At 44.8% G+C, this 27,318-nt stretch overlaps 1 protein-coding gene across 3 annotated transcripts in view; it reads left to right on the top strand.

The window, feature by feature from the left end:
- The window catches only part of ADCY10 (adenylate cyclase 10), a 73,652-nt gene that overhangs the window by 13,439 nt on the left and 32,895 nt on the right, over nt 1-27,318 (top strand). For 2 of the 3 annotated variants that reach the window (XM_081012015.1, XM_081012014.1), the window contains exons 7-20: nt 766-854; nt 4,623-4,814; nt 6,864-6,985; nt 8,855-8,931; nt 11,380-11,569; nt 11,752-11,807; nt 12,997-13,150; nt 14,111-14,303; nt 16,167-16,253; nt 18,736-19,019; nt 20,174-20,310; nt 21,530-21,646; nt 22,002-22,283; nt 25,546-25,902. In XM_081012015.1, the coding sequence (XP_080868141.1) occupies nt 766-854; nt 4,623-4,814; nt 6,864-6,985; nt 8,855-8,931; nt 11,380-11,569; nt 11,752-11,807; nt 12,997-13,150; nt 14,111-14,303; nt 16,167-16,253; nt 18,736-19,019; nt 20,174-20,310; nt 21,530-21,646; nt 22,002-22,283; nt 25,546-25,902 (2,337 nt within the window). The remainder of the gene's footprint in view (nt 1-765; nt 855-4,622; nt 4,815-6,863; nt 6,986-8,854; nt 8,932-11,379; nt 11,570-11,751; nt 11,808-12,996; nt 13,151-14,110; nt 14,304-16,166; nt 16,254-18,735; nt 19,020-20,173; nt 20,311-21,529; nt 21,647-22,001; nt 22,284-25,545; nt 25,903-27,318) is intronic. The other variant, XM_081012016.1, reaches the window with a different exon arrangement.

The raw sequence follows: 27,318 nt of genomic DNA, 5'->3' as shown, positions 1-27,318 counted from the left end.
ATTAAAATACAATAATCTATTAAACATTAAAAGTTTCCCTAAACAGGGCTGCCTTCAGATGTCTTCTAAAAGTCTGGTACAGTGGTACCTCGGGTTACATACGCTTCAGGTTACATACGCTTCAGGTTACACACTCCGCTAACCTAGAAATACTGCTTCAGGTTAAGAACTTTGCTTCAGGATAAGAACAGAAATCGGGCTCCAGTGGCGCGGTGGCAGCAGGAGGCTCCATTAGCTAAAGTGGTGCTTCAGGTTAAGAACAGTTTCAGGTTAAGTACGGACCTCCAGAATGAATTAAGTACTTAACCCGAGATACCACTGTAGTTGTTGTTCTCTTTGACATCTGGTGGGAGGGCGTTCCACAGGGCGGGTGCCACTACTGAGAAGGCCCTCTGCCTGGTTCCCAGTAACCTGGCTTCTCGCAGGGAAGGAACCACCAGAAGGCCCTCAGCGCTGGACCTCAGCGTCTGGGCAGAAGGTGTAATAACATAAATACATGTGATGTCTAGTGACATATATACATCATAGTGGCTCAAGCAAATGGCACCAGACCCTCCACCACCCCAAAATTACTTAGCGCAGGGATAATCAACTGGCAATTAGTGGGGCTGTAACTGGCCCCCATACATTTTGCGCAGCCCTGCACAAATACGCAAGTGGGTGCATGGCTGCTGCGCATATCGGCAGAAGCTTCCATCCTGTTCTAAACTTTCCTAATCACGTCTTTCTTTCCTCAGTGAAAATGATCTCACCTTTCCTCCCTAGAGATTTTGAGAAATGCCTCTGTGTTGCCTCCAAATGACAAACTTGAGAAGTGTTTGAGAAAATACGTGATGAGGAATATCCTAAGAAAGGTACTTCAGTGCTTGACAGTTGCTTTCTGATTACTGTTACGTGCTGTGTTGCAAAAAGGCAGTGCTACTGTCATTCTCTGTGTATTATTATTATTTTTTAAATTAAGGTAATGTGTGTATTTCTTCCATGTATGAAGCCTCCTGAGTCACAGACCTTAAAGTTACCTTTCCTGAACAAAGGAACTTCAAAAGAAGCCTCCAACATAAAACCGCTAAATTGCACCTCATCAATAAGTCCAGTTCTATCCCAATGGTCTGAATTGAGATAATGTCTATCATCAGCTTATCAATTCTGTGTTGTTTGTCTTACCACAGCCTGGTTAGTGAATGATCGCTGTGGCAATTTTACATATTGTTCCGCACCACCCTGGTCTCTGAGCCGTGTGAGATTCCAGGGTTTTTTTTGTGTTTTCCCCAGGGTTGGGTTTCCTCAGACTGAGGCACACTTTGGTGTCTCCAGGATACATGGTTTATTTACACATATATACAACCTGAGCCTTTTAATGAGGGTGAAAGAGGAGAGCGCAAAATATGGTGTGAAGCTCAACATCAAAAAAACTAAGATCATGGCCACTGGTCCCATCACCTCCTGGCAAACAGAAGGGGAAGAAATGGAGGCAGTGAGAGATTTTACTTTCTTGGGCTCCATGATCACTGCAGATGGTGACAGCAGTCACGAAATTAAAAGATGCCTGCTTCTTGGGAGAAAAGCAATGACAAACCCAGACAGCATCCTAAAAAGCAGAGACATCACCTTGCCAACAAAGGTCCGTATAGTTAAAGTTGTGGTTTCCCCAGTAGCGATGTATGGAAGTGGGAGCTGGACCATAAAGAAGGCTGATTGCCGAAGAATGGATGCTTTTGAATTATGGTGTTGGAGGAGACTCTTGAGAGTCCCATGGACTGCAAGAAGGTCAAACCTCTCCATTCTGAAGAAAATCAGCCCTGAGTGCTCACTGGAAGGACAGATCCTGAAGCTGAGGCTCCAATACTTTGGCCACCTCATGAGAAGAGAAGACTCCTTGGAAAAGACCCTGATGTTGGGAAAGATGGAGGGCACAAGGAGAAGGGGACGACAGAGGACGAGATGGTGGGACAGTGTTCTCGAAGTTACCAGCATGAGTTTGACCAAACTGCGGGAGGCAGTGGAAGACAGGAGGGCCTGGCGTGCTCTGGTCCATGGGGTCACGAAGAGTCAGACACGACTAACCGACTAAACAACAACAACCTGAGCCTACGATGGAGGGTTTACAGCACCAGCACCACAAGAGGGTCTTGCTTATCTCATAGCCACAGCTTCGGATTCCAAAAGAAATCAAGCATGACTCTGTCACTCAGCTGCCCAGCTTCTAATTTCTAGCCTCAACTCTGCCTTTTTCTCTTACTAATAGGCAGTTGAGGGATAGGCCCCCACTCATTTGTCATCCAGCACAGAGCCACTTCCTTTGGGGGGGGTGTCTTCTGATATTTTATTTATTTATACTTTTCAAGTTTATACTTTTCACTAATTTTACACATTTCACTGATTTTACTATCATTTTGACATTTCATAACTTGACTTCCTTCCCCCTCTTTCTGCGGTTCCTTAAATTTCTTTTTAATATCTTCTTTTGCATATCCAAATTAACTGAATTTGCTCATTTATTCGTCTTCTTTAAATATATGCTTGTAAAACTGCAGGTTATTACAATAATCCTGCCAATATTCTCATCTTGATTTCTTATTCTTCCGGTAAGTTTTGCCATTTCTGCATATTCCACCAGTTTTTGCATCCATTCTTCCTTTGCTGGGACTTCTTCTTCTTTCCATTTTTGGGCAAGTAACATTCCTGCCGCTGTAGTAGCATACATGAAAAGGTTTCTGTACATTTTAGGTAGTTCTGCCCTTATAATTCCCAAAAGGAAAGCATCTGGTTTTTTTAAAAAACCCCAAAGGTTATTTTAAACATCCTTTTCATTTCATTATATATCATTTCCCAGTAAGCTTTAACCTTGCTACAAGACCACCACATATGATAAAAAGAACCTTCTACAGAGCCACTTCCTTTTTACCTTCACAACCCATACTTGTCTGGCTATTCCAGCAACTGTATTCTTGGATCCAGGGATTCAAAAGGACTCAGGCATGTAGTCTTCTCCCCACCCCAAACTCACAACAATATATTTAAACCGTGTCATAATTATTACAGTTTGTACCTTTTACGGTTCATTTCCCTTTGATCGAATTGCTTAAAAATTTCCCCTCCACAAGACAGACACGACATATATACTGGCCAAGTTATTTTTCTTTTTTTTTAATGCTTTATTAACCGCAGTTACATCCGTACATCAAAGACATTTTATAGTCTGTAAATCAAACTCATCAAAATAAAAATTCCATCAAAGAAGTATATATCTTCATAAATTTGACTTCCCGTCCTTCTCAACATCTTTTCACTCTCATAAACCTATTACCTAGATTTGTCAGCACAATCATAATAAAATATGAATACGCATCTATGTATATATATCTATTTTAACCCATTTAACCTTTATTTACAGAGCTTATTCAAAAGCTGCTACCGAATTCAGATTGCAACGCTTACATTTTAAGTAAGTCTTTAGAGGTTTCCAGTTATCAATGAACTCTTTTCACTCGGGGTCTCAAATTTCAGCTGTGACACCAAAATCCAGCACCTCCCGTACTCCATTCTAAATCACAGTTGTGTTGGGATACTGCCAGGGAAACATAGGCCATCATGCCTCCACGTCGTCTCCCGTGGAAACAGTATCAGTCAATTAGTGACACGAGCCTCAGAAATAGCTGTCCACATTCCAGGACTCGTGCACGCCCTTTTCGCAGAGTTTCCACAATGAAAGATTCATCCAGGAGAGCATATTTTACAGATTTATTCAACGTTGGTCAGAACAAAAGAAAAACATGACTGCCTGCCTTCGTGTCGAGGCAACAGACTGAAACAAAAGCTATACACAAAACAGAAATTTCCTGTGAGCAGGAAGTACGCAGGCTTGTGACACACAACAGCCTGCTCCCTTTTCAAGGAGGAACGGAAATATCCTAACAAGTTGTGGCGTCCCCCATTGCGCCACACCCAGTCCGTCCTGTTTTTCAGATTTTTTTTAATGCTTTTTATTGGTGTTTTGTTTAATACAAACAAAATACAGTAAAATTCAACAATCACTTCCCCACCTTCTTTCCCCACACTCTGCTGAGCGTTGACTTCCTTCCCTCCCTTCAACAGGTTTTCTTATGTCAGTTACTTTTCCACAGTTTCTTATTGTATCCAATCCTTTCTACAACTTAAGATTTATTTCAGTCCTGCCAGAGTCTTCAGATTTCTACAGTTATTATTGATGTACTCCATAAATTTACTCGTCTTTTTGGAATTTTGCTTCTGATTTTGGATTCTACAGGTCGGTTTTGCTAGTTCCGCATAATCAACCATCTTCGTCAGCCACTCCTCTATTGTTAGTAATTCTGGTACTTTCCATTTTTGGGCTAACAAAGTTCTGGCAGCAGTCGTAGCATACATAAATAACCTTTGATCTGCTTTCTCTATTTCCTCTCCCATCAAGCCTAGCAAGAAAGCTTCCGGCTTTTTCGGGAAAGTGTATTTAAATATCTTTTTCAATCCGTTATAAATCTGTTCTCAAAACTGTTTCATTTTCTCACATGTCCACCACATGTGATAAAAATCTCCATCTTTATCCTTGCATTTCCAACGTGTCTTACTGCTCATCCTTTACATTCTCCTGTCCTGTTTTTCAGATCGATGACAACCAGCCCCTGGAATATTTATCCGAGCTTCGACCTGTGACGATAGTCTTTGTGAATCTGCAGTTTGACGAAAGCGCCAACACTCACCATCTCTGTAAGGCCATCCAGGATGCCAACACGAAGATCGCGGCGATCATATACCCGCTCAGTGGCAAGATTAACAAGGTCTTCATGTTTGACAAAGTGAGTCTCCTGCAGGCATGGCAAGAGTTGGGGTTGGCACAGACCACTGTAGGATGGAAGGTTCTACAGACATTCTTTATATGATGTACTCATGTCATCAGGGTAGCTGTGGGCACTTTTGAGCTGTGCCCTCAGATAATAATAATAATAATAATAATAATAATAATAATAATTTATACCCCGCCATCTGGCTGGGTTTCCCTAGCCACTCTGGGCGGCTCCCAATAGAGTATTAAAAACACGATAAAAACATCAAACATTAACAACTTTTTGAAACAGGGCTGCCTTCAGTTGTCTTCTAAAAGTCAGATAGTTGTTTATTTCCTTGACATCTGATGGGATGATGTTCCACAGGGCGGGCGCCACTACCGAGAAGGCCCTCTGTCTGGTTCCCTGTAACCTCACTTCTCACAGTGAGGGAACTGCCAGAAGGCCCTCGGTGCTGGATCTCAGTGTCCGGGCTGAACGATGGGGGTGGAGACGCTCCTTCAGGTATACTGGGCCGATGCCCTTTAGGGCTTTAAAGGTCAGCACCAACACGGAAACATACTGAGAGCCAATATAGGTCTTTCAGAAATTTTGTTGCAGTCATGTGGTGTGAGTAGCAGGTGATGAAACTGCAGGTTTTTACAAAACTGCAGGTTATTACAATAACCCCACCAATATTCTTATCTATTTACAGTTTGTTTGTAAACATTCAATAAACCATTATCATGTTTTAAATAAAAAGTTTGCTATCTTGATTTCTTATTTTTCCGGTAAGTTTCGCCATTTCTGCATATTCCATAAGTTTTTGTATCCGTTCTTCCTTTGCTGGGACTTTTTCTTCTTTCCATTTTTGGGCAAGTCACATTCTTGCCACTGTAGTCGCATATGTGAATAAATTTCTATACAGTTTGGGTAGTTCTGTCCCTATAATTCCCAAAAGGAATTAATACAGTGCAGTATTAATTAACACGTTTACTAACCCACCTTTCTTCCAAGAAAAGAAGAATCAACTTTCTTCCTCCCTCTCAGTTTACCCTCCCCAAAAGTCTACAAGGTAGGCTGAGATGCAGCGATTGGCCAACATGACCTCCATGATTGGCCAGTGAGCTCCACGAATGAGCCAGGATTTGAATCGTGGCAACATTTCCCTCAGAGCTGGTTGATGGCCAGTTGGCGTTAAGACATCCTCACTGCAAACCCTCTCTGTCAGAACTAACCGCCAGTGCTGAAAACATAGTGTTCTTCTATTTTATTGTATGGTTTACTTGACATTAGGGTTTCCTACTACAGTGGTGAGACGTGGGTGGTGCTGTGGGTTAAACCACAGAGCCAGGACTTGCTGATCAGAAGGTTGGCGGTTCAAATCTCCACGACGGGGTGAGCTCCCGTTGCTCGGTCCCTGCTCCTGCCAACCTAGCAGTTCGAAAGCACATCAAAGTGCAAGTAGATAAATAGGTACCGCTTCGGCAGGAAGGTAAACGGCGTTTCCATGCGCTGCTCTGGTTCGCCTGGCCACATGACCCGGAAGCTGTACACCGGCTCCCTCGGCCAATAAAGCGACATGAGTGCCGCAACCCCAGAGTCGGTCATGACTGGACCTAATGGTCAGGGGTCCCTTTACCTTTACTACAGTGGTACCTCGCATTAAGAACTTAATTTGTTCTGGAGGTCTGTTCTTAACCTGAAACTGTTCTTAACCTGAAGCACCACTTTAGCTAATGTGGCCTCCCGCTGCCGCCGCGCCATTGCTGCGTGATTTCTGTTCTCATCCTGAAGCAAAGTTCTTAACCCAATGTACTATTTCTGGGTTAGCGGAGTCTGTAACCTGAAGCGTCTGTAACCTGAAGCATCTGCAACCCGAGGTACCACTGTACTTAGCTTTGTTTCATGTATTATTTTTATGGGACAATTATTTTAGAATTTTATATGGCTGCTTTGGGAGACCATAGCCTGAATATCTGCACACAGAAACCCTACATGCGTAAATATCTGCATTTTGCAAATGGCAATAAGCTGCTCTTATAACAACTTCTCCGATGTTCTTGCCCCTGCCCCCATAAGGGTTGCACGTTGCTGTGCATCTTTGGCCTCCCTGGGGATAAACAGTCTGACGAAGGTGCAAATGCTCTGGACAGTGCCAATAAAATCCATGCTTTCTGTTCCACGGCTCTCATGAAAGTAAGGTAAGTGACTGAGTGGGCCGGGGATATGTCTTTGGCAGGGTTGCGGGTGCTGCTCACACCAGAATCACCACCCCCGGCTTGCCACCCAACGGGACTGTCGACAGTCCCACCCTCTTACTGCTTTCTGGTGACGCTTGTGCCACAGCCCTAGTAGAGCATCGTAAGAAACATGGCAGCTGGGATGTGGGTTCAATGCAACAGAGCAAGGTACTGGGAAATTAGGGTCCATCCAGTTTTGTGGAGGTGTCTGGCATGCCCTAGACTGCAGCGGGTAGTGGGTGGCCCTTGTCTCCCACTCCTCTATTGCAGTACTATTTGCTTCGAGTGGAAAGAGCTGGAAGTGTAGATGTGGGTGAGGAGGAGAGGCCTCAGCCTAGGCATGTCACTCAGTGCTGAAGGGAAAGGACTGTGCTAGGGGAAGGAAAGCAAACCAGAATGGCTGAGCAGCCCTGAGGAGTTTCGGCAGTTGAGTGTGGTTGTCTGGTCCCTTTCTGCTCCAAAGGGGAGGAGACTGTCTGTTTTCTGTTTTCCAAAAAGCATTCCAACAAGGAGCACAACAGTATTGCTGGATCCTGGTGCAAGCTTAGTTGGATATAATAGGAAGCCGGTATAATAAGTGAAATATACTCAGAGTCGAGTGTGAATTTCATGCTCTTTATTCAGCTCATAGTAGCAATGAGTGAAACTTTCCCCAAAACGTCTAGCTATATATACATTATTTACACAATTGGCTGATTCCGGGCTGCTCCTGTAGGCTAATCAGGTTGCGGATTTGCCTCCTCCAGAAGCCTGATAGGCTGCTCCTGCAGGCCAACTAGGTTGCTGATTCACTTCCACCTGGAGCTGGATTGGGTGGCTCCTGTGGACCAATCAGACTGCTGCATTCTGGATCCTATTGTTCTAGCATTCAGCTCAGTACATAACAATAAGGCATACAACCAAAATCGCCATTTGATCTAGAACCCTTGAAACCAATTTTTTCCAATTCCCCCTGCCCACCCCAATGATGCTTGTAATTGCTGAACCAGTTCCAAACTGAGTTTCCATTATGGTTTAAGAAAAAGTGGGCCTCAGAGGTCCAGGAAAGGTGTTGGCTATCTGACACCTTGGCCCGCAGGGTCAACTCTAATCCTGTCCTTAGAATTTGACAAAGCTAAAGGCGGGAGTCAACTTCACACTGTTACGAATGTTTCATCTACATAATTGTATTCATTTGCCCAGATAGCAAGGCAGAAGGTGAGACCTGCTCTGGACAGGTAGAGATGGTTTCATTGGGGGGAAGTACTTGGGGTTCCTAGCTTTATGCAGTTTTGCATTTCTGTGTGGACCCCCCAGAACTGAACCCTCGCATAAGCTACAAGTTCGCTGTAGGTGCAATATTGCATACCATGGGAATGAAAGCACTCGCCAGAGACAAAAAGTTCACACGATGCTACAGAACTGGGCTGGGGAGCACATCAACACAGGTGGACGCAGGTGGGGCTGTGGTCTAAACCACTGAGCCTCTTGGGCGTGCCAACCAGAAGGTCAGTGGTTCGAATCCCACAACGGGGTGAGCTCCCGTTGCTCTGTCCCAGCTCCTGCCAACTTAGCAGATCGAAAGCACACCAGTGCAAGTAGATAAATAGGTACCAGTGTGGCAGGAAGGTAAATGGCATTTCGTGCGCTCTGGTTTCCGTCATGGTGTCCTGTTGCACCAGAAGCGGTTTAATCCTGCTGGCCACATGACCCGGAAAGCTGTCTGCGGACAAACCCTGGCTCCCTCGGCCTGAAAGCGAGATGAGCGCGGCAACCCCATCGTCGCCTTTGACTGGACTTAACCGTTCAAGGGTCTTTTACCTTTACCTTTTCTCTCTCTTGTGTTTTCAGACTTGTCTCCATTGGAGTCACCAGTGGGCCAGTTTTCTGTGGAGTAGTTGGCCATCGTTTGAGACATGAATACACAGGTATCGTGACTGAAGCCTCTTGTACCTCCCCTGTGTTCAAGGCCAGTTTTATGGATGTTGGTGCAGTAAGTGAAAGATTCGCTCCCACCTCAGTGCTTCCCAGCAGTGCTTCCTTGTTTGCCCCCTCATAGCCTGTGCTTTGGCAAACTCCCAGCACCAGCTTCCTTCACTTGCAGACTCCTGCTCCGGTTACCGCTGCCTGGAGCCTTTGCCTTGCTGCTCAACCCAACTAGTGTTTCATCAGTGTGGTGTAGTGGTTAAGAGCGGTGGACTTGTAATCTGGTGAACCGGGTTCACTTCCCCACTCCTCCACATGCAGCTGCTGGGTGACCTTGGGCCAGTCACACTTCTCTGAAGTCTCTCAGCCCCACTCACCTCACAGAGTGTTTGTTGTGGGGGAGGAAGGGAAAAGGAGATTTTTAGCCGCTTTGAGACTCCTTCAGGTAGTGATAAAGCGGGATATCAAATCCAAACTCTTCTTCATCATCATCATCTCTTGGTGGGTTGCCTTCTCTAGGTTGTTGCTTCTAAGGATTCTCCCGTACCGCACAACTGGGCAGAAATCTTGCTGCTTACAATGGGGTGGAAAGTTTGCATTGCTCACAAATTTATTGACAGTTGCATGAATTATGATGGCTAGGAAGTGGAAGGCGCAAGCAGAATATAAAATGCAAAAATGGTATAAAGATGTGTGGGATATAATTATTAATGATAAATTAACATGTGCCACTAAGGTAAAACGGTGATTATGCAGGAGAAATGATTTTGAAGGGTATTTGTAGAATTTGTACTGTTAAAATGGAAAGGGGTCAAACCATCGTAAGAGGTATTGAAATTTTGGGAGGTTGGTTAGTTACAATGGAATGGTCTCGGGGGTGGGGTGCAAATCTGATTCTTATTTATGTATGGATATTACTTTGTCAAAACAATATAATAAATTAAAAATAATAATAATTAAAAAGCAAAATTTATATACCAAAAAAAGGGGAGGAATCTTGCTGCTGAAATCCTTTTGGCTTATAGCATTGGCTTTTCCCGTGTCCTCTATTTATTTATTTCCCTGTGCCCTCTATTTATTTATTTTCCCATGTCCTCTATTTATGCAAATGTTTAAACCTCCAAAGTAGTTTACATTAAAAGAAACATATAGTCGCAACAAAATAGTTCAATAATAAAAAAAACCAAATAAAGCGTTAAAATGCACAGCAACGTTAAAGAAACAACAAGATGCAGTGCTCACCCACTCTTCTGTTCACCCTCCTGCTTTCTCCTGGGAAAATCCCATGGTTTAGCACTGACTTCAAGCAAACAGCCTCAGCCCAGTATACCTGAAGGAGCATCTCCACCCCCATCGTTCAGCCTGGACACTGAGATCCAGCTCTGAGGACCTTCTGGTGGTTCTCTCATTGCGAGAAGTGAGGTTACAGGGAACCAGACGGAGGGCCTTCTCGGTAGTGGCGCCCACCCTGTGGAACACCCTCCCATAGGATGTCAAGGAAATAAGCAGCTATCCTATCTTTAAAAGACATCTGAAGGCAGCCCTGTTTAGGGAAGTTTTTAATATTTAATGCTGTATTGTTTTTAACACTTGATTGGGAGCCGCCCAGAGTGGCTGGGGAAACTCAGCCAGATGGGTGGGGTATAAATAATAAATTATTATTATTATTAATATTATTATTAACACAAATTACCATTTGCTCTGATTTAGTGCTAAAGAGCGGTGGGTTTTCTGTGGGGAAGCTGTGCAGCAAAGGTAAAACCACTACAGTGGTACCTCGGGTTACATACGCTTCAGGTTACATACGCTTCAGGTTACAGACTCCGCTAACCCAGAAATAGTGCTTCAGGTTAAGAACTTTGCTTCAGGATGAGAACAGAAATCGTGCTCTGGAGGCACGGCGGCAGCAGGAGGCCCCATTAGCTAAAGTGGTGCTTCAGGTTAAGAACAGTTTCAAGTTAAGTACGGACCTCCGGAATGAATTAAGTACTTAACCCGAGGTACCACTGTACTGGAAAAGCAGAAAACCACTTGGCCCCTGTGCTTTCTAAGCAAGGGACACACAGAAGTATGGGCGAGCCCTGAGACATCCTGAGTAGGCGGCCACAAGGAAAGAGACCTAACAGCCAGACCACACCTCTAAATCGCCCTGCTGCGGACGCTTCCTCCCAGAAAGAGTCCCCCATCAGGTCTTGTTGAGAGCTGGTGTTGTGAACGGAGGGAATCAAGCAGGTTTCCATGAGATGGGCCTGCGGGACTTCTGTCATTTATTTGCCCACTGCTGCTGTGCCACAGGAAGTTCAGTCTTTTGGTCTGGCAGAAGTGTTGTCCGGCGCAAGGTGGTGTTTGAGGTGGCCCAGAATAATGCCACTCCTGTTTCTCTGTGTTAAGAGACCAGCTAGAAGAAAGACAAAGTATGTTTTGTCCTTGTTGTTTCTCCCATGACACAGTCATCGGCCGGAAAGTGAACCTTGCGGCCCGAATGATGATGTATTATCCCGGGGTAGTGACCTGCGATGCTGTCACTTGCGTCAAATCCAAGTTGCCATCCTATTTCTTTGAAGAGCTCCCGTTAATTGAGATGAAAGGTGTTCTGAACCCTGGGACAGTCTATAAATTCCTTGGGGTCACGGAGAAAACGTAAGTATTACCTTCGCGTACAGCTGGGCAATAAAAGGGTGGGGTTTTTTTTGTCATGATGGGTTACTAAAACCCTGGCATGGGATACTTTTGAATGAAGAATGGGCTCAGGGAACGAAAGCAGCTCCCAATTTGAGTTGAAGAACTTACGAGGTTTCCTTTTCTTGTCCTCATTCCTTTAGAATGATTTACAAAGCATATCTGAGCAGAGAGAGATGCGAATATTACCCTTTGCTGGGTAGGTGACATATTCTTCATTCAGCGACATTGATGATGATCATTTATTGGAGCAAGAGAGAGAAAAGGCTATGGATCTGTGATATTCAAATGGTTACATATTATAATAAGCTCTGTTATTGATGTTCAGGTGCAACTGCTGTTGCCTTTGTAGCCCAAACAGCACCACCCATGCAGAAAGAGGTACCAGTAAGGGGGGCAAGGTTTGCAGACATAACCCCTACCCTCCCTCCTCCCCAAAAGGAATCTTAAGAGGGGAACTTTCAAAAGCTGCAATGCCCTAGGGCAGTGATGGCCAAACTTGGCCCTCCAGCTGTTTTGGGACTACAACTCCCATTATCCCTAGCTAACAGGACCAGTGGTCAGGGATGATGGGAATTGTAGTCCCAAAACAGCTGGAGGGCCAAGTTTGGCCATCACTGCCCTAGAGGATCGAATGATATCATTAAGTACTAAGAATACAATCCAGCCAGATTTCAGAGAGGGAGCCATGCTAACCTGTAGAAACGAAACAAAACAAAACAAAACAAAACAAAACAAAACAAAACAAAAAACAAAACCAGACCAGACCAGACCAGTGACATCTTAATCAAGTGAGAGTTAAAAGATTTTGAAACCCCACTAGGCTTAACTCTCCCACTGAGAGCAATGGGGCTGCCGCATGCTTAAGCTTAGACTTGATTATGTCTTTCATGTAAAATGGCTTATTTTTTAAATCTGGCAGCGTTTATTTATATACACTATGTTCGCATCTGACGTAGGGCTTTCGTTCTGGGGATAGGCATGTAGAAATAGTGCATCGTCAGCAAAAACCAGGATATGGTCCATAAAGAACACACTTCATAATATCTTGCCACATCTTCAGAATATTTTTCTTTGCCTCTTTGTTCTCCATCCTCCCACCTCCTTTCTCGACTCCTGGGTCCTTCCCAACACAAGCTTCTTGCAGCTAACAGCATGCAAGAAGTGGGGTATGGGTTTAACAAACAAACAAACAAACAAAAACAAATAAGCACTCAAAAATTCAGGTGTAGGACAGCACTGAAATGTTAGCACCGGTGGAAGTTTTTTGCATTCAGAACGCAAATGTAAATTTTGAATTTGAAATCTAACAATTTCATGAATATTAGTTTGAGTTGTGCGAGGCTTTCTCTTGAAGACGTCCCACTGGCTTTATTTGCTTCCCCTAGGCCGCAAGAAGGAGACGGACCTCTTTGAAAACTTGCTGAGTGATTTTAAAGCCGACAGAAAAAGCCGCATTATCATCTACGAAGGCCTCATGGGATATGGTAAAAGCCAGCTGTTGGCTGAGATTGCCTACTTAGGACAAGACACAGGCCACAGGTTAATGCTTTTAACCGTACTTTGCTGTGTATTCCAAACTCTCTTGACTCAGGGCTGGGCAGCAAGAGTCTTTAACTCCAGAAACACTTCCCTGTCCCCCGTGTAAGCAGGATCTATTGGTAAAACCTATTTGGTGTTTCGCAACTTTCTGACTAGTTGCAGGACCTTAGCCAGACTTAGTAGAGTAAACGCAGAATCCACGGAAGCAATTGGCAACTTGGCTTCAGACAGGATAGACGAAGCAGGAACCAGGAACTTGTAGTTAGGTGTTTATTATATACAGTGGACTATTTACAGGAACAGAACACGGATCTTTTGCTAGCTACTGAACTAACACATTCCAGTTAGTAGGCCATAAATTAATTGAGAGCCAGTGTGGTATAGTGGTTAAGAGCGGTAGTCTCGTAATCTGGGGAACCGGGTTCGCGTCTCCGCTCCTCCACATGCAGCTGCTGGGTGACCTTGGGCCAGTCACACTTCTTTGAAGTCTCTCAGCCCCACTCACCTCACAGAGTGTTTGTGGTGAGGGAGGAAGGGAAAGGAGAATGTTAGCCACTTTGAGACTCCTTCGGGTAGTGATAAAGCGGGATATCAAAGCCAAACTCTTCTAATTATCACTCCCTTGAAAGAGCTTGACCAATCAGGGAGCTGTCTCAATGCCTCTGTTATCACCAGGCAGACTTACTCCTTCAGATTGCCTTGTGGCTGTCTGCAAACCTTAATTGACTCTGTGTGAGTAGCTGCACGTACACAGTTTCCCAACAGGATCCGTTCCAGAAGCCCTTCCCAGCTGTTACTTTCTGGTGGGCAACAGCCACCTGTGCCCTTGTACGTTTGGGCAGAGGAGGCTAACCACCCAGTTCAAGGGCCTGATCTTCCCCCACCCAGCAGCAAATGTTTCTCCATCGGTTGTGGAAGAGGCAGTGAAGTCTTTTCACCAATATTCTTGTCATTATGCAGGGTGGTGGCGATGGAGCTCACAAAGATCAATGTGTGGCAGAACTTCTTTGTCATCCGGACCCTCATGGCTATGTTTCTGGGGATTGATACTTGCAAGACCTACGATGCAAGACAGTATATCCTTGTGACCAGAATCCGAGGGGTAGTTAAGGAAGAGTATTTCTGCCTTCTCAACAATCTCTATCATGTTAAGGTAAAGATGCAAGCAGGCAAGACCTTTATCTCTTCTGAATTCATTTTCCTGGTGGTTGGTGATTTGTTTGTGAAATATACTCGGAGTCCTGTAGTGATTTCATGCTCTTTGCTTGTAAAACAGTGATTGAATTGCCCCCCAAACCTCAGGCTTTTATACACATTATTTACACAATGAGTCCCGTCTGACTGGCTGATTCTGCTTCCCTCCTGGAGCCTGATTGGTCTTTTTCTGCAGGCCAATCAGTTGTTGCATTCTACGATCCTACCAGCCTAATAGGCTGATTCTGCTTCCCTCCTGGAGCCTGATTGGTCTTCTCCTGCAAGCCAATCAGTTGTTGCATTCTAGGATCCTACTTGCCTATTGTTCTAGGATCCAAGGTTAGTTCATAACAGTTTGTTTGTTTGTTTTACGTATTCCGATAGCACAAACTAATATAAAATACATTGACATAGTATAAAAAAAAAAGCTGCAACCATGTTGGTTTGCAGAAGATTTTCTGTTCTTCTCAGGAAACTTTGGAAATTATATCTCATTGAGGGGAATGGGAGATGTCTCCTAACATCTCTCATAAGAACCCTGAAACTACATTTTACAGGATACTCTGGGGGAAGCCATGACTGATTGAAATTGTATGGTGTTGTTTTAAATGGAGAGGGCAGATGGCACCTCAGACAGTTTCTGGGGTGGCAAACCAGTAGCACTAATACACTACAGAAGGCAATGAAGAAGTGAAAAACACTCCTATTGTGGCGGCTAAATGAATTTGACACTCCCACCAATGTTTTCTTCCTTGTTGCTGACTGTAGTTACACAAAATAAAAGAGCCCTGAATAGTCCAGCTCCCAGTATTTCAGGCCTCTCAGCTAAAGCAACCATTGAAACAGAGATCCTAGGCCATTTACCTTCCCGCCACAGCGGTACCTATTTATCTACTTGCACCGGTGTGCTTTTGAACTGGTAGGTTGGCAGGAGCTGGGACAGAGCAACGGGAGCTCACCCTGTTGCATGGAGTCGAACCGCCGACCTTCCAATCGGCAAACCCAAGAGGCTCAGCTGTTTAGACCACAGCGCCACCAGCATCCCCAAAACGGTAAATGGCGTTTCCATGTGCTCTAGTTTCTGTTATGGTGTTCCTTTGCGCCAGAAGCAGTTTAGTCATGCTGGCCACATGACCCAGAAAGCTGTCTGTGGACAAATGCTGAGTCCCTCGGCCTGAAAGTGAGATGAGCGCCACAACCCCATAGTCACCTTTGACTGGACTTAACCTTCTAGGGGTCTTTTACCTTTGCCTATAATGCATATAGAGGGACGCGGGTGGTGCTGTGGTCTAAACCACAGAGCCTAGGGCTTGCCGATCAGAAGGTCGGCGGTTCGAATGCCCATGACGGGGTGAGCTCCTGTTGCTCGGTCCCTGCTCCTGCCAACCTAGCAGTTTGAAAGCACGTCAAAGTGCAGGTAGATAAATAGGTACCGCTCCGGCGGGAAGATAAACAGCGTTTCTGTGCGCTGGTCTGGTTTGCCAGAAGCGGCTTAGTCATGCGGGCCATATGACCCGGAAGCTGTACCCGGCTCCCTCGGCCAATAAAGTGAGATGAGCGCTGCAACCCCAGAGTCATCCACGACTGGACCTAACGGTCAGCGGTGCCTTTACCTTTATAATGCATATACAACACATATAAAACAATTTTTTCCTTATCAGTCTGGCTGAGTCCCAAGTTCACAGGGTGAGAAACCAATACCTTGAGGCTTCAAATGGATTTGAGGTTGCTTCTTAACATATGCACTTCTGACAAGGAATGTAGAACTCTCTGTTGCTAACAAAAGCACTGTGTGATTTCTTTGTTTGGTTTCTCTGGTCAGTTCCCCACATCAGAAGAGGTTTCCAAAATGAGTAATGAAGCAAAGAATGAAAAGCTGGAGAACATTCTCGTCAATATTCTAAAGAATGTAAGTGGTACTTTTCATGCACGGTGGGCAGCAGTTATTATGTTCTTGGCAGCTCCCAATAAAGTGGCTTGGTGATATACAACTAGGTCCTACTCAGAGTAGGCTCAATGAAATCAATGGACCTGAGTATGTCCATTGATTTCATTGGGTCTGCTCCAAGTATGGCTAACACCCATTGCAGGGTTTCCCAAACTTGGGTCTCCAGCTGTTTTTGGACTACAATTCCCATCATCCCTGACCACTGGTCCTGTTAGCTAGGGATGATGGGAGTTGTAGTCCCAAAACACCTGGCGACCCAAGTTCAGGAGAGACTGAGGTCCCAACCAAAGAAGAGGGGCAACTTAAGTTGACAGACTATGCACAACTTGCAGACTTAACATATAGAATAAGAGAACAAGAAGAACATACACTTAGAGAAGATTGGAAAACGTTTATTGAATATATGGGAAATAACTGTGTACAGCTGAAAACGCTGACAGCATTAAGATAAATTCAACAGTGTGAACAAGTTTTGATGGCTGTAATAATGGAATACTGAATGGTTTAGTTTTTGTAAAATATGCAGGGATTCTATGATATGTGAAATGAACCATGGAAAGAGAAGAAGGGAAGTCACTGATATCTTAAGGATGTAAAACGAGTTTTTGAAATTGTAAAATAGAAAATTTAATAAAAATTATATATAAAATTATATATAAAAAGGAAAGACTGACCCACTGATCTCTATCACATTTACTACCCCACGACAACGTGAGAACCATCTGCATTCAGTTGGTGCCGTAATCTTTCTGGTTTGAAGTTGATTTTGTAGAACCAGACCATGGTATATGGGAATCTATCTTTAGGCAAACCCATAGATCCTAACCACTGAAACATGGCTGATCAACTGGGTCCCTATGACATGGATCCATTTCTCAATACAATCTTTATCTCACCCCTGACAGCCACACATTTTTTTAAAAGAAGAATATTTATTGAATTTTATAACAAATAAAAATACAAATCTCAGTCATATTATATACATTTATTCTCCCTCCCTTCCCCCTGTACTTCCCTCAACTGCCCCTCTTCTGTCTGATTTTATTTATTGTCTCCTGCATTTTTTATATAAAAGTAACTTCCCTTATCATTTCTCTAAATTACCGTGGTACCTCGGGTTAAGAACTTAATTCGTTCTGGAGGTCTGTTCTTAACCTGAAACTGTTTTTAACCTGAAACTGTTCTTAACCTGAAGCACCACTTTAGATAATGGGGCCTCCTGCTGCCGCCGTTGCACGATTTCTGTTCTCATCCTGAAGCAAAGTTCTTAACCTGAGGTAATATTTCTGGGTTAGCGGAGTCTGTAAGCTGAAGCGTATGTAACCTGAAGCATATGTCACCTGAGGTACCACTGTATATGTTACTGTAATAAAGTTGTGAACGTTTATTCAAAACCTGCCAATGAATCCAGTCCATTTTGTTGTTTCTGCAAATAGGCTGTAAATGGTTCCCAGACTCTTTTAAAGTCCGTTTTGTCCTTCTCTTGTAGTTTATCTGTTAGCTTAGCCAATTCTGCATAGTTCATCAGTTTTTCTTGCCATTGTTCCTTTGATGGTATCTCTTCTGTCTTCCAATGTTGGGCAATTAAGATTCTAGCCGCTGTTGTGGCATACATAAACAGTGTCCATTTTTCTTTTGGCAGCTCTTGATTTGAAATACCCAACAAGAAGGCTTCAGGATGTTTAACAAAATTCATTTTAAACATTTTTTCCAATTCATTATATATCATTTCCCAATGTTTTTAATACATTTACACTCCCACCACATATGATAAAAAGTTCCTTCCTTTTCCTTACATCTCCAACATCTATTATTTTCTTTCCTAAACATCTTAGCCATTTTCACTGGTGTAATATACCATCTATACATCATTTTCATGTAATTCTCTCTTAACAGCTACACACATTTTAATCATGGTGTGGAAACTGCTTTGGTCATGGTTTCAGCCGTAAGGAGGGGGGAAAGTTTTTTTTTAGTTTTTCAATGACTAGTACAGTATTAGGAAAAATAGTAGTAACTACAGGAAAGAGAGGGGACCATCAGGTTGCAGGGTGGTTTTGAAAATATTGCAGTTGCTTTTTTAAAAACCACCAGCAGCATCATGCAGACTGGATTAAGGAAATTCAGTTTTCTGCCTCTAGGTACATTCTTTGGAAGAGTGGGCTATAAATTCGATAAGTAATAAAATAAGAATAACAACAACAAATATATGTAGTGACTAAATCAAAGGCTAAACAGTGAGTTTATTTATTAGAATGCCTTCCAGGCAATGTAAAGAAAATGCCTTCCAGGCAATGTAAAGAAAAAATGAAACAATTTAAAATGCGTACCAGACACGAACCATCTAAGATAAAAGCTCCTGGTAATGCAGGGAAGAGTTAAAAAGTACAGCTCCCTGCAGGAGTTATCACTTCATTTTTTGTGGGGTTTGTTGTCATTTTAGGCAGTGATGAAAGAAGTTCTCATTTTTGTCATTGATGAAGCTCAGTTCATGGACCCGGCCTCGTGGGACTTCCTGGAGAACTTGCTAAGCGATATCGGCATCTTTGTGGTCATGTCATTGTCTCCATCACCCCGCAAGGGGAGACTGCCTTGCGCTGCCGCAGCGCGGCTCATGAGCAGCGAAGACACCACCTACGTTCAGCTAAGGGAGTTGACCCCTTCAGTCATCGTTCAGAAGGCCTGCCAAGATCTTGGGGTGGTCAGCATTGCCAGGGAGCTTGAGACGTAAGTGGGAAGTGCTTGTCCAGTGGATCTTTTAAAATTTTCTCTTGAACCATTTTGTTGTTGTTGTTTAGTCGTTTAGTCATGTCCGACTCTTCGTGACCCCATGGACCAGAGCACGCCAGGCACTCCTGTCTTCCACTGCCTCCCGCAGTTTGGTCAAACTCATGCTGGTAGCTTCGAGAACACTGTCCAACCATCTCGTCCTCTTTTCCTAGTGCCCTCAATCTTTCCCAGAATCAGGGTCTTTTCCAGGGAGTCTTCTCTTCTCATGAGGTGGCCAAAGTATTGGAGCCTCAGCTTCAGGATCTGTCCTTCCAGTGAGCACTCAGGGCTAATTTCCTTAAGAATGGATAGGTTTGACCTTCTTGCAGTCCATGGGACTCTCAAGAGTCTCCTCCAGCACCATAATTCAAAAGCATCAATTCTTTGGCGATCAGCCTTCTTTATGCTCCAGCTCTCACTTCCATACATCACTACAGTGGTACCTCGGGTTAAGTACTTAATTCGTTCCGGAGGTCCGTTCTTAACCTAAAACTGTTCTTAACCTGAAGCACCATTTTAGCTAATGGGGCCTCCTGCTGCCGCCACGTCGCTAAAGCACGATTTCTGTTCTCATCCTGAAACAAAGTTCTTAACCTGAAGCACTATTTCTGGGTTAGCAGAGTCTGTAACCTGAAGCGTATGTAACCTGAAGCATATGTAACCTGAGACTAAGAGCACATATTGATATAGGTATGTATTAGATAATATGTAAAGAAATATACAATAATAAGAGTACATTCATTTGTAAAAAAGGAATATACAACAGGAAAGACAAGAAGTCTAGTGTGTTGGTATGTATATGATTTTTTGGGGGGAATTGTTTTTGTTTTTTCTCTTTGTTCTTTCTTTCTTTTTTGTTTCATTTTCTTTCTTTTTTGTTTCATTTTCTTTCTAGGTATATAAAATTTGTATATAATTTTTGTATACATGTTGGAAATTATATTATAGTAAGTCCTATAATGCAATATGACAACATTTACTGATTTAATATATGAAAGTTAACAAATAAATAAAATGCAAATTCAAAAAATAATAATTAAAGTGTCCCCGGATTCATTCAAAAAAATCTGGTAACCTTATCCTAGAACTCACTTGTGACTCTCTGCCCCCAGGTTCTTAATACAAAGAAGCCATGGGAACCCATTGTACTGCGAGGAACTCCTGCGGAATCTCCACTTAAACAACGTCCTTCAGTTCCACATGCTAGAGGAAGACGAAGAGAGAGAAGACGAATGGGACAACCTTTTCAGTAAGCGGCCGCTTATTAACTGGCGTGGATTTCTGTGCCAATTCTCCTGTAGAATGGCCGGCGCTCAGTGCTAGTGATGGCTTTCCCATTTTGGCAGCATCCTAACATCTCCTTTAGGAAAGGCTCAATGACACACAGCTGGCCTGCAACGGCAGCAGGAGCCGGCCGTGCAACAAGACGCAGACCAGCAGATTTTGCAGGGAAATCCAAGAGGAGTCACTGCTTACCAGGGAGCAGGGGAGTCACAAGGGGTACCCGCAGGAACACCAGGTCCTCAGAATGCTCAATCTGAGGTTTTTTCGGGGTTCCACGACATTCTCGCGGTCACCCCAATCTTCAAAGCGCTGGGGTTCTTTCAACCGAAAGAACTCCCATCCGCCATTAATCGCGCGGCCAACCGGAAGTCCGGTCTCACTTCCCATTTTAGGGAAGTTTTTAATGTTTGATGTTATATCGTGTTTTTAATATTCTGTTGGGAGCCGCCCAGAGTGGCTGGGGAAACCCAGCCAGATGGGCGGGTAGAAATAATAAAATTATTATTATTGTTGTTATTGTTATTATTTTATTACACTGCTTAGTCATGACTAAGCTTTTATATCCATTCTTCCTTTGCTGGGACTTCTGCTTCTTTCTTTCTGGGAGAGTAACATTCTTGCTGCTGTAGTCTCATACATGAATAAGTTTAGGTACTGTCGTTCTGTCCCTATAATTCCCAATAGAAAAGCTTCTGGGTTTTTTTACAAACATTATTTTAAACATCCTTTTCAATTCATTATATATCATTTCCTGGTAAGCTTTAACCTTACTACAAGGCCACCCCATATGATAAAAAGAACCTTCTTTCTCTTTACATTTCCAACACTTATTTGATTGAGATTTATACATTTTTGACAATTTACTTGGTGTTAGATACCATCGGTATATCATTTTCATATCATTTTCTCTCTGATTATAATATGCTGTAAATTTTATATCCCTATTCCACAATTGTTCCCACGCTTCCATGTCTATATTATGACCAATATCTATTGCCCAATGTTTCATTGAGGATTTTACTTGCTGATACTTTGTCCCCCATTCCAATAATATTTTACACATTTTAGACAGCACTTTTACATTACATTCCAACAGGTCTCTCTCCAGTTGTGATATTTGTTCCCCAAACCCTTGAAAACACGGTATTTAAACCCTGTTATCTCGTTGTTCTTTCTCCGTGCAGCTGTTACTGCTCTCAAGACTCAAACCTCCAGGACCTCCAGAGAGTCGGATTCATACATTTGCACCATCACACAGAACGTGAAGATGCACAACATAATGCTCCCTCCGACATTAAAAGGTGAGGCATTGGGCCCGTCTCTGTGAAATCCTTCCTCCTGAAGTATGTACAGCATGGGACGTTTGGCTTTTTATTAAAGTTATATTTTAAAACCTTTTTCAGTTTGTTATATATTGTGTCCCAGAAGGCTTTCACTTTAGAACAGGTCCACCACATATGGAGGAAATTCCCTGAGAGGGGTTTTTAGCCAGCTGAGTATCTTTGTACAAATTATAGAAGTCAAGGATTTTAGACAGAATATCCAGCTTTCCTCTCTGATAAAGCTGACATTTGATTGTGCTATTCATCCTTCGGCGGCATTTTTAATGTTGGCCTGTTTTCTCACTTCATGACTTAATTTTTCCCCCCTGTCTAGGGATTGCTCTGGCTGAGTTGGACAACATGAACCCTTCTGAGCAGATGGTGGTGAAATGTGCAGCTATTATTGGTGTGACCTTCTCTACAGAGTTGCTGTTTCACATCCTCCCTGAATGGACCAAGATGAAGATGAACCAGACCTTGGCAGCCCTGGTGGAATCTCACATCTTCAAGTGTTTTGGGGAAAGGAAAGAAATGAACACCAACCAAATTCAGGATGAACTTTCTAATGAGCTCTGCTTCTCCCCCAAAGCTGTGAAATCAATGGGACAAGAGTCCGGTAAGCACATTCCTAGGAAACTGATGCTTTCCAGAATATTCCAAGTTGGTTACTCAAAAGGAAAAGGGTGATTTCACAAGAGCTTGGGTGTTTCTATATGGGCATTTCATGTCGAACTGGTAATGTATATGCACTGTATTTTTCTCTCTATAGGACGCACTTTTCCCCTCCAAAAATTAAGGGGAAATGTGTGTGCATCTTATGGAGCGAATGCAGGCTCCTTGGCTTCAGCGATAGCAACATGAAGCCTCCAAAGCGCAGAGGGAGCGCTCCCTCCGCGCTCCGGAGGCTTCGCGTTGCTTTTGCTGAAGCCTGGAGAACGAGAGCGGTTGGTCTCCAGGCTTCAGGGATAGACTCTCCTGGCTACAGCAAAAGGAACCTGAAGCCTCCGGAGCACAGCGGGAACTCGCACTGCACTCCGAAGGCTTCAGGTTCTCCTGGCTTCAGCAGAGAGGGAGAGCTACGCGGCGCCCCTTCAGCCAAGCGGGAGGAGAAATGGAAGGGGCTCCATTTCTCCTGCCGCTTCGCTGAAGGGGCGCTGAGCAGAGAGGGGGAGAATTTTTTTTCTTGTTCTCCCCCTCTAAAACAAGGTGCGTCCTATGGTCCGGTGCATCCTATAGAGCAAAAAATACGGTATTTAAGGAGTCCTAAGCTCTGTATGTATTAGTGGCTTAAAACACAGTGAGGCTGCTTTCCCTTGCTGTGTTTCAGGATGCATTTTCCTGTTGCAGAACACACCAGAGAGGGAGCAGAAATGAGAGCAGGGATGTCTTCGCAATACCCGATTCTCTGAGCCTGAAACACATACTCACACAGACAATTCCTATTCCGTGGACCTGCCGTATGCTTATTTGATTTAGATTTATACATTATTATTTTTTTGCCAATTTACTCGGTGTTAGATACCAGCTTTTAATTATCTTAATCAATCATGAGTTTAGCTGGTCCTACTGCTTAAGAAGGAACATGGGTGATGCTGTGGTCTAAAAACCACAGAACCTAGGGCTTGCCGATCAGAAGGTTGGCGGTTCGAATCCCTGTGACAAGTTGAGCTCCCGTTGCTCAGTCACAGCTCCTGCCAACCTAGCAGTTCGAAAGCACGTCAAAGTGCAAGTAGATACCGTAGGACGCACTGGACTATAGGAGGGGGAGAACAGGAAAAAAAATTCTCCCCCTCTCTGCTCAGCGCCCCTTCAGCGAAGCGACAGGAGAAACGGAGCCCCTTCCATTTCTCCTCCCGCTTCGCTGAAGGGGCGCTGCACAGTTCTCCCTCTCTGCTGAAGCCAGGAGAGTCTTCCTCTCCCGGCTTCAGCAAAAGGAACCCGAAGCTTTTGGAGTGCAGCGCGAGGTTCCACTGCACTCCAAAGGCTTCAGGCGGCTATCCCTGAAGCCTAGAGAGCGAGAGGGGTCAGTGCGCACTGACCCCTCTCGCTCTCTAGGCTTCAGCGAAAGCAACGCGAAGCCTCCGGAGCACGGAGGGAGCGCTCCCTCTGCGCTTCAGAGGCTTCGCGCTGCTATTGCTGAAGCCAAGGAGCCTGTATTCGCTCCATAGGATGCACACACATTTCCCCTTAATTTTTGGAGGGGAAAAAGTGCGTCCTATAGAGCGAAAAATACGGTAAATAGGTACCACTCCGGCGGGAAGGTAAATGGCATTTTCGTGCGCTGCTCTGGTTCTCCAGAAGCGGCTTAGTCATGCTGGCCACATGACCCGGAAGCTGAACGCCGGCTCCCTTGGCCAGTAATGTGAGATGAGCGCCGCAACCCCAGAGTCATCTGTGACTGGACCTAACAGTCAGGGGTCCCTTTACCTTTTACTGTTTAAGAACCATTGAAATTCTAGCCGCTGCAGTTTTGTGTGGGAGGGATTCTGTGCTTGATAAGAGCTGAGAGCACATGGAACCTTACGAAAGGACAATACAAGTAGACTCTCCATGCTCCTACCACGGGCAAAAAGACTGATACTGATGAATTGGAAAAATAAAAGTGCAGCTCCCCTTCTACGATTGGATTGAAGACTTAAACAAACTCGCAACATATGAGCAACTTGCATATAAACGCAGACTTTCCATGGACAAATTCAATGATATTTGGAACCCATTCTTACAAATGCTGTAATAAGTTAAGATCTGGTGAAGTACAATAACAACCTTGTACAATATACAGTTTTGGGTTTTTTTCAACTCCCGCCTTTATTTCCTCTTCTACATGGGTTCTGTTTCTCTTTTTCTGCCTTTTATTTACGTCTCACAATGTTTAGTGCACATATAATTATGTACTTTTGAACTTTCAATAAAGATGTTATAATAATATTAAAATTAATTTTGATGGAAAAGTTAACAGAAAGGGTACGTGAAAGAAAGCAATGTGAGAATACATAACTTTTACATAACGTGGTCCTCCTTTACTACATATGCATCAAAGAAATAGCATGCATTTAAACCACCTAAGACACGCGGGAGCATGTGGAATGATATTTTTTAAACCAGCAACTGTAGAAATAATTTTTTCTTTGATTATATTACTAATGTAATTACCTGGACGTAGTTGGGGGTGTTTTGGGAGAGGGGTGGTTAGGGGGGAAACTGCATTTGATTGCTTGTATTTGATTATATGTTGTTCTTCTAGTCAACTAATAAAATATTCAAAATAATAATAATAATACAGTGGTACCTCTGGTTGCGAACGGGATCCGTTCCGGAGTCCCGTTCGCAACATGAGCAGAACGCAACCCGCGTCTGCGCGTGCGTGGGTTGCGATTTGCCGCATCTGTGCATGCACATGATGTCATTTTGCGTGTCTGCGCATGTGCAAGTGGCGAAACCTGGAAGTAACCCTTTCTGGTACTTCCGGGTCGCCGCGGGACGTAACCTGAAAGAACGTAACATGAAGCGGACGTAACATGACTGTACAGTGGTACCTCGGGTTAAGTACTTAATTCGTTCCGGAGGTCCGTTCTTAACCTGAAACTGTTCTTAACCTGAAGCACCACTTTAGCTAATGGGGCCTCCTGCTGCTGCGGCACCGCTGGAGCACAATTTCTGTTCTCATCCTGAAGCAAAGTTCTTAACCCGAGGTAATATTTCTGCATTACCGGAGTCTGTAACCTGAAGCGTATGTAATCTGAAGCATATGTAACCTGAGGTACCACTGTATCTGATTATATGTTGTTCTTATATTCAACTAATAAAATATTCATAATAATAATAATAATAATAATAATAATAATAGAGCTGAGAGCAAACCCCGCCTTGGCTTTCAGATCTTGGACTGGTGGTTGCCAACAGGCTCAAGCAAGAGGAGTCCGTGATGCAGTGTAAGGTGATGGGGTTTTGCACGCCCCTGCTGCAAGAAGCAGCCTATGAGCTGTGGCTTAAGAGCCAGAAGAGAGCCCTGCATCTCAAATGCGCCAGCTACCTGGAGAGCCAGGCTCACCGATGCCTGTGCTGTGGAGGAGGAGACTTCATTCCCTTCCACCGCTATGCCGTGGACGGCATGCTCCACAACATAGACCCGCAGGGAACGAAAGCGACCAGAAGCAAGGAAAGCATCCTGAACGAGGCTGCCTCCACCATCGTTTCCATAACCCTGAAAAAACTGGATCAAACAGATCAAGGAGGTAAAAGCCATGGCCTTAGCAGGTGCGAAACTCTGGTGATGCTTGAAGGACGGGAGTGTTTGGGTGCGAGCGTCGTCACTTTGCAGAGAGCCCAGAGGGCAGGAAGTAATCTGTAACGGACGGAAACTCTGTCGTGAATTCTCCACAGCGCTTTAGCAGAAATGCTCAGAGTTCCAGGTTCTTCGGTGCAGTATATTTATTGTGAGCTATATATACACATAAGGGACGCAGGTGGCGCTGTGGGTTAAACCACAGAGCCTAGGGCTTGCCGATCAGAAGGTTGGCGGTTCGAATCCCCACAACGGGGTGAGCTCCCGTTGCTTTGTCCCTGCTCCTGCCAACCTAGCATTTCAAAAGCATGTCAAAGTGCAAGTAGATAAATAGGTACCACTTTGGCGGGAAGGTAAACAGCGTTTCCGTGCGCTGCTCTGGTTCGCCAGAAGCGGCTTAGTCATGCTGGCCACATGACCTGGAAGCTGTACGCCGGCTCCCTCGGCCAATAAAGCGAGATGAGCGCCGCAACCCCAGAGTCGGTCACGACTGGACCTAATGGTCAGGGGTCCTTTACCTTTATATATACAGTGGTACCCCGCAAGACGAACGCCTCGCGAGACGAAAAACTCGCAAAACGAAAGGTTTTTTCGTTTTCGAGTTGCCTCGCAAGACGAATTTCCCTATGGGCTTGCTTCGCAAAACGAAGCTTGCCCCGGGGACAGCGGGTCTTCTCTTCGCGCTGCCCCCGGACCTCTTTTGAAGCAAGGGTTTGCGGGGAGATCGCTTCTCCCTGCAGCCCCTTGCTTCAAAAGAGGTCCGGGGGCAGCGGGAAGCGCTTCGCGCTGCCCCCAGACCTCTTTTGAAGCAAGGGTTTGCGGGGAGATCGCTTCTCCCCGCAGCCCCTTGCTTCAAAAGAGGTCCGGGGGCAGCGCGAAGTGCAACGCTTCTTCCCCGCTGCCCCCGGACCTCTTTTGAAGCAAGGGGCTGCGGGGAGATTGCTTCTCCCTGCAGCCCCTTGCTTCAAAAGAGGTCCGCCCCCAGACCTCTTTTGAAGCAAGGGGCTGCGGGGAGATTGCTTCTCCCTGCAGCCCCTTGCTTCAAAAGAGGTCCGCCCCCGGACCTCTTTTGAAGCAAGGGGCTGCGGGGAGATCACGATCTCCCCGCAGCCCCTTGCTTCAAAAGAGGTCCGGGGGCAGCGCGAAGCGCAGCCCTTCTTCCCCGCTGCCCCCGGACCTCTTTTGAAGCAAGGGGCTGCGGGGAGATCGCTTCTCCCGGTGCTCCGAAGCGGGGCGGGGGGGCGGGAACACCTTCCCCCACCGCCCCGCTTCGGAACGGTGCTCCGAAGCGGGGCGGGGGGGTGGGAACACCTTCCCCCACCGCCCGGCTTCGGAACGGTGCTCCGAAGCGGGGCGGGGGGGTGGG

The sequence above is a fragment of the Podarcis pityusensis genome, assembly GCF_964106645.2.
Source record: "Podarcis pityusensis genome assembly, chromosome: 6".
Taxonomy (NCBI): domain Eukaryota; kingdom Metazoa; phylum Chordata; class Lepidosauria; order Squamata; family Lacertidae; genus Podarcis; species Podarcis pityusensis.
Note: the sequence above shows the minus strand (reverse complement) of the source record. Positions and strands in the feature narration are given on the sequence as shown.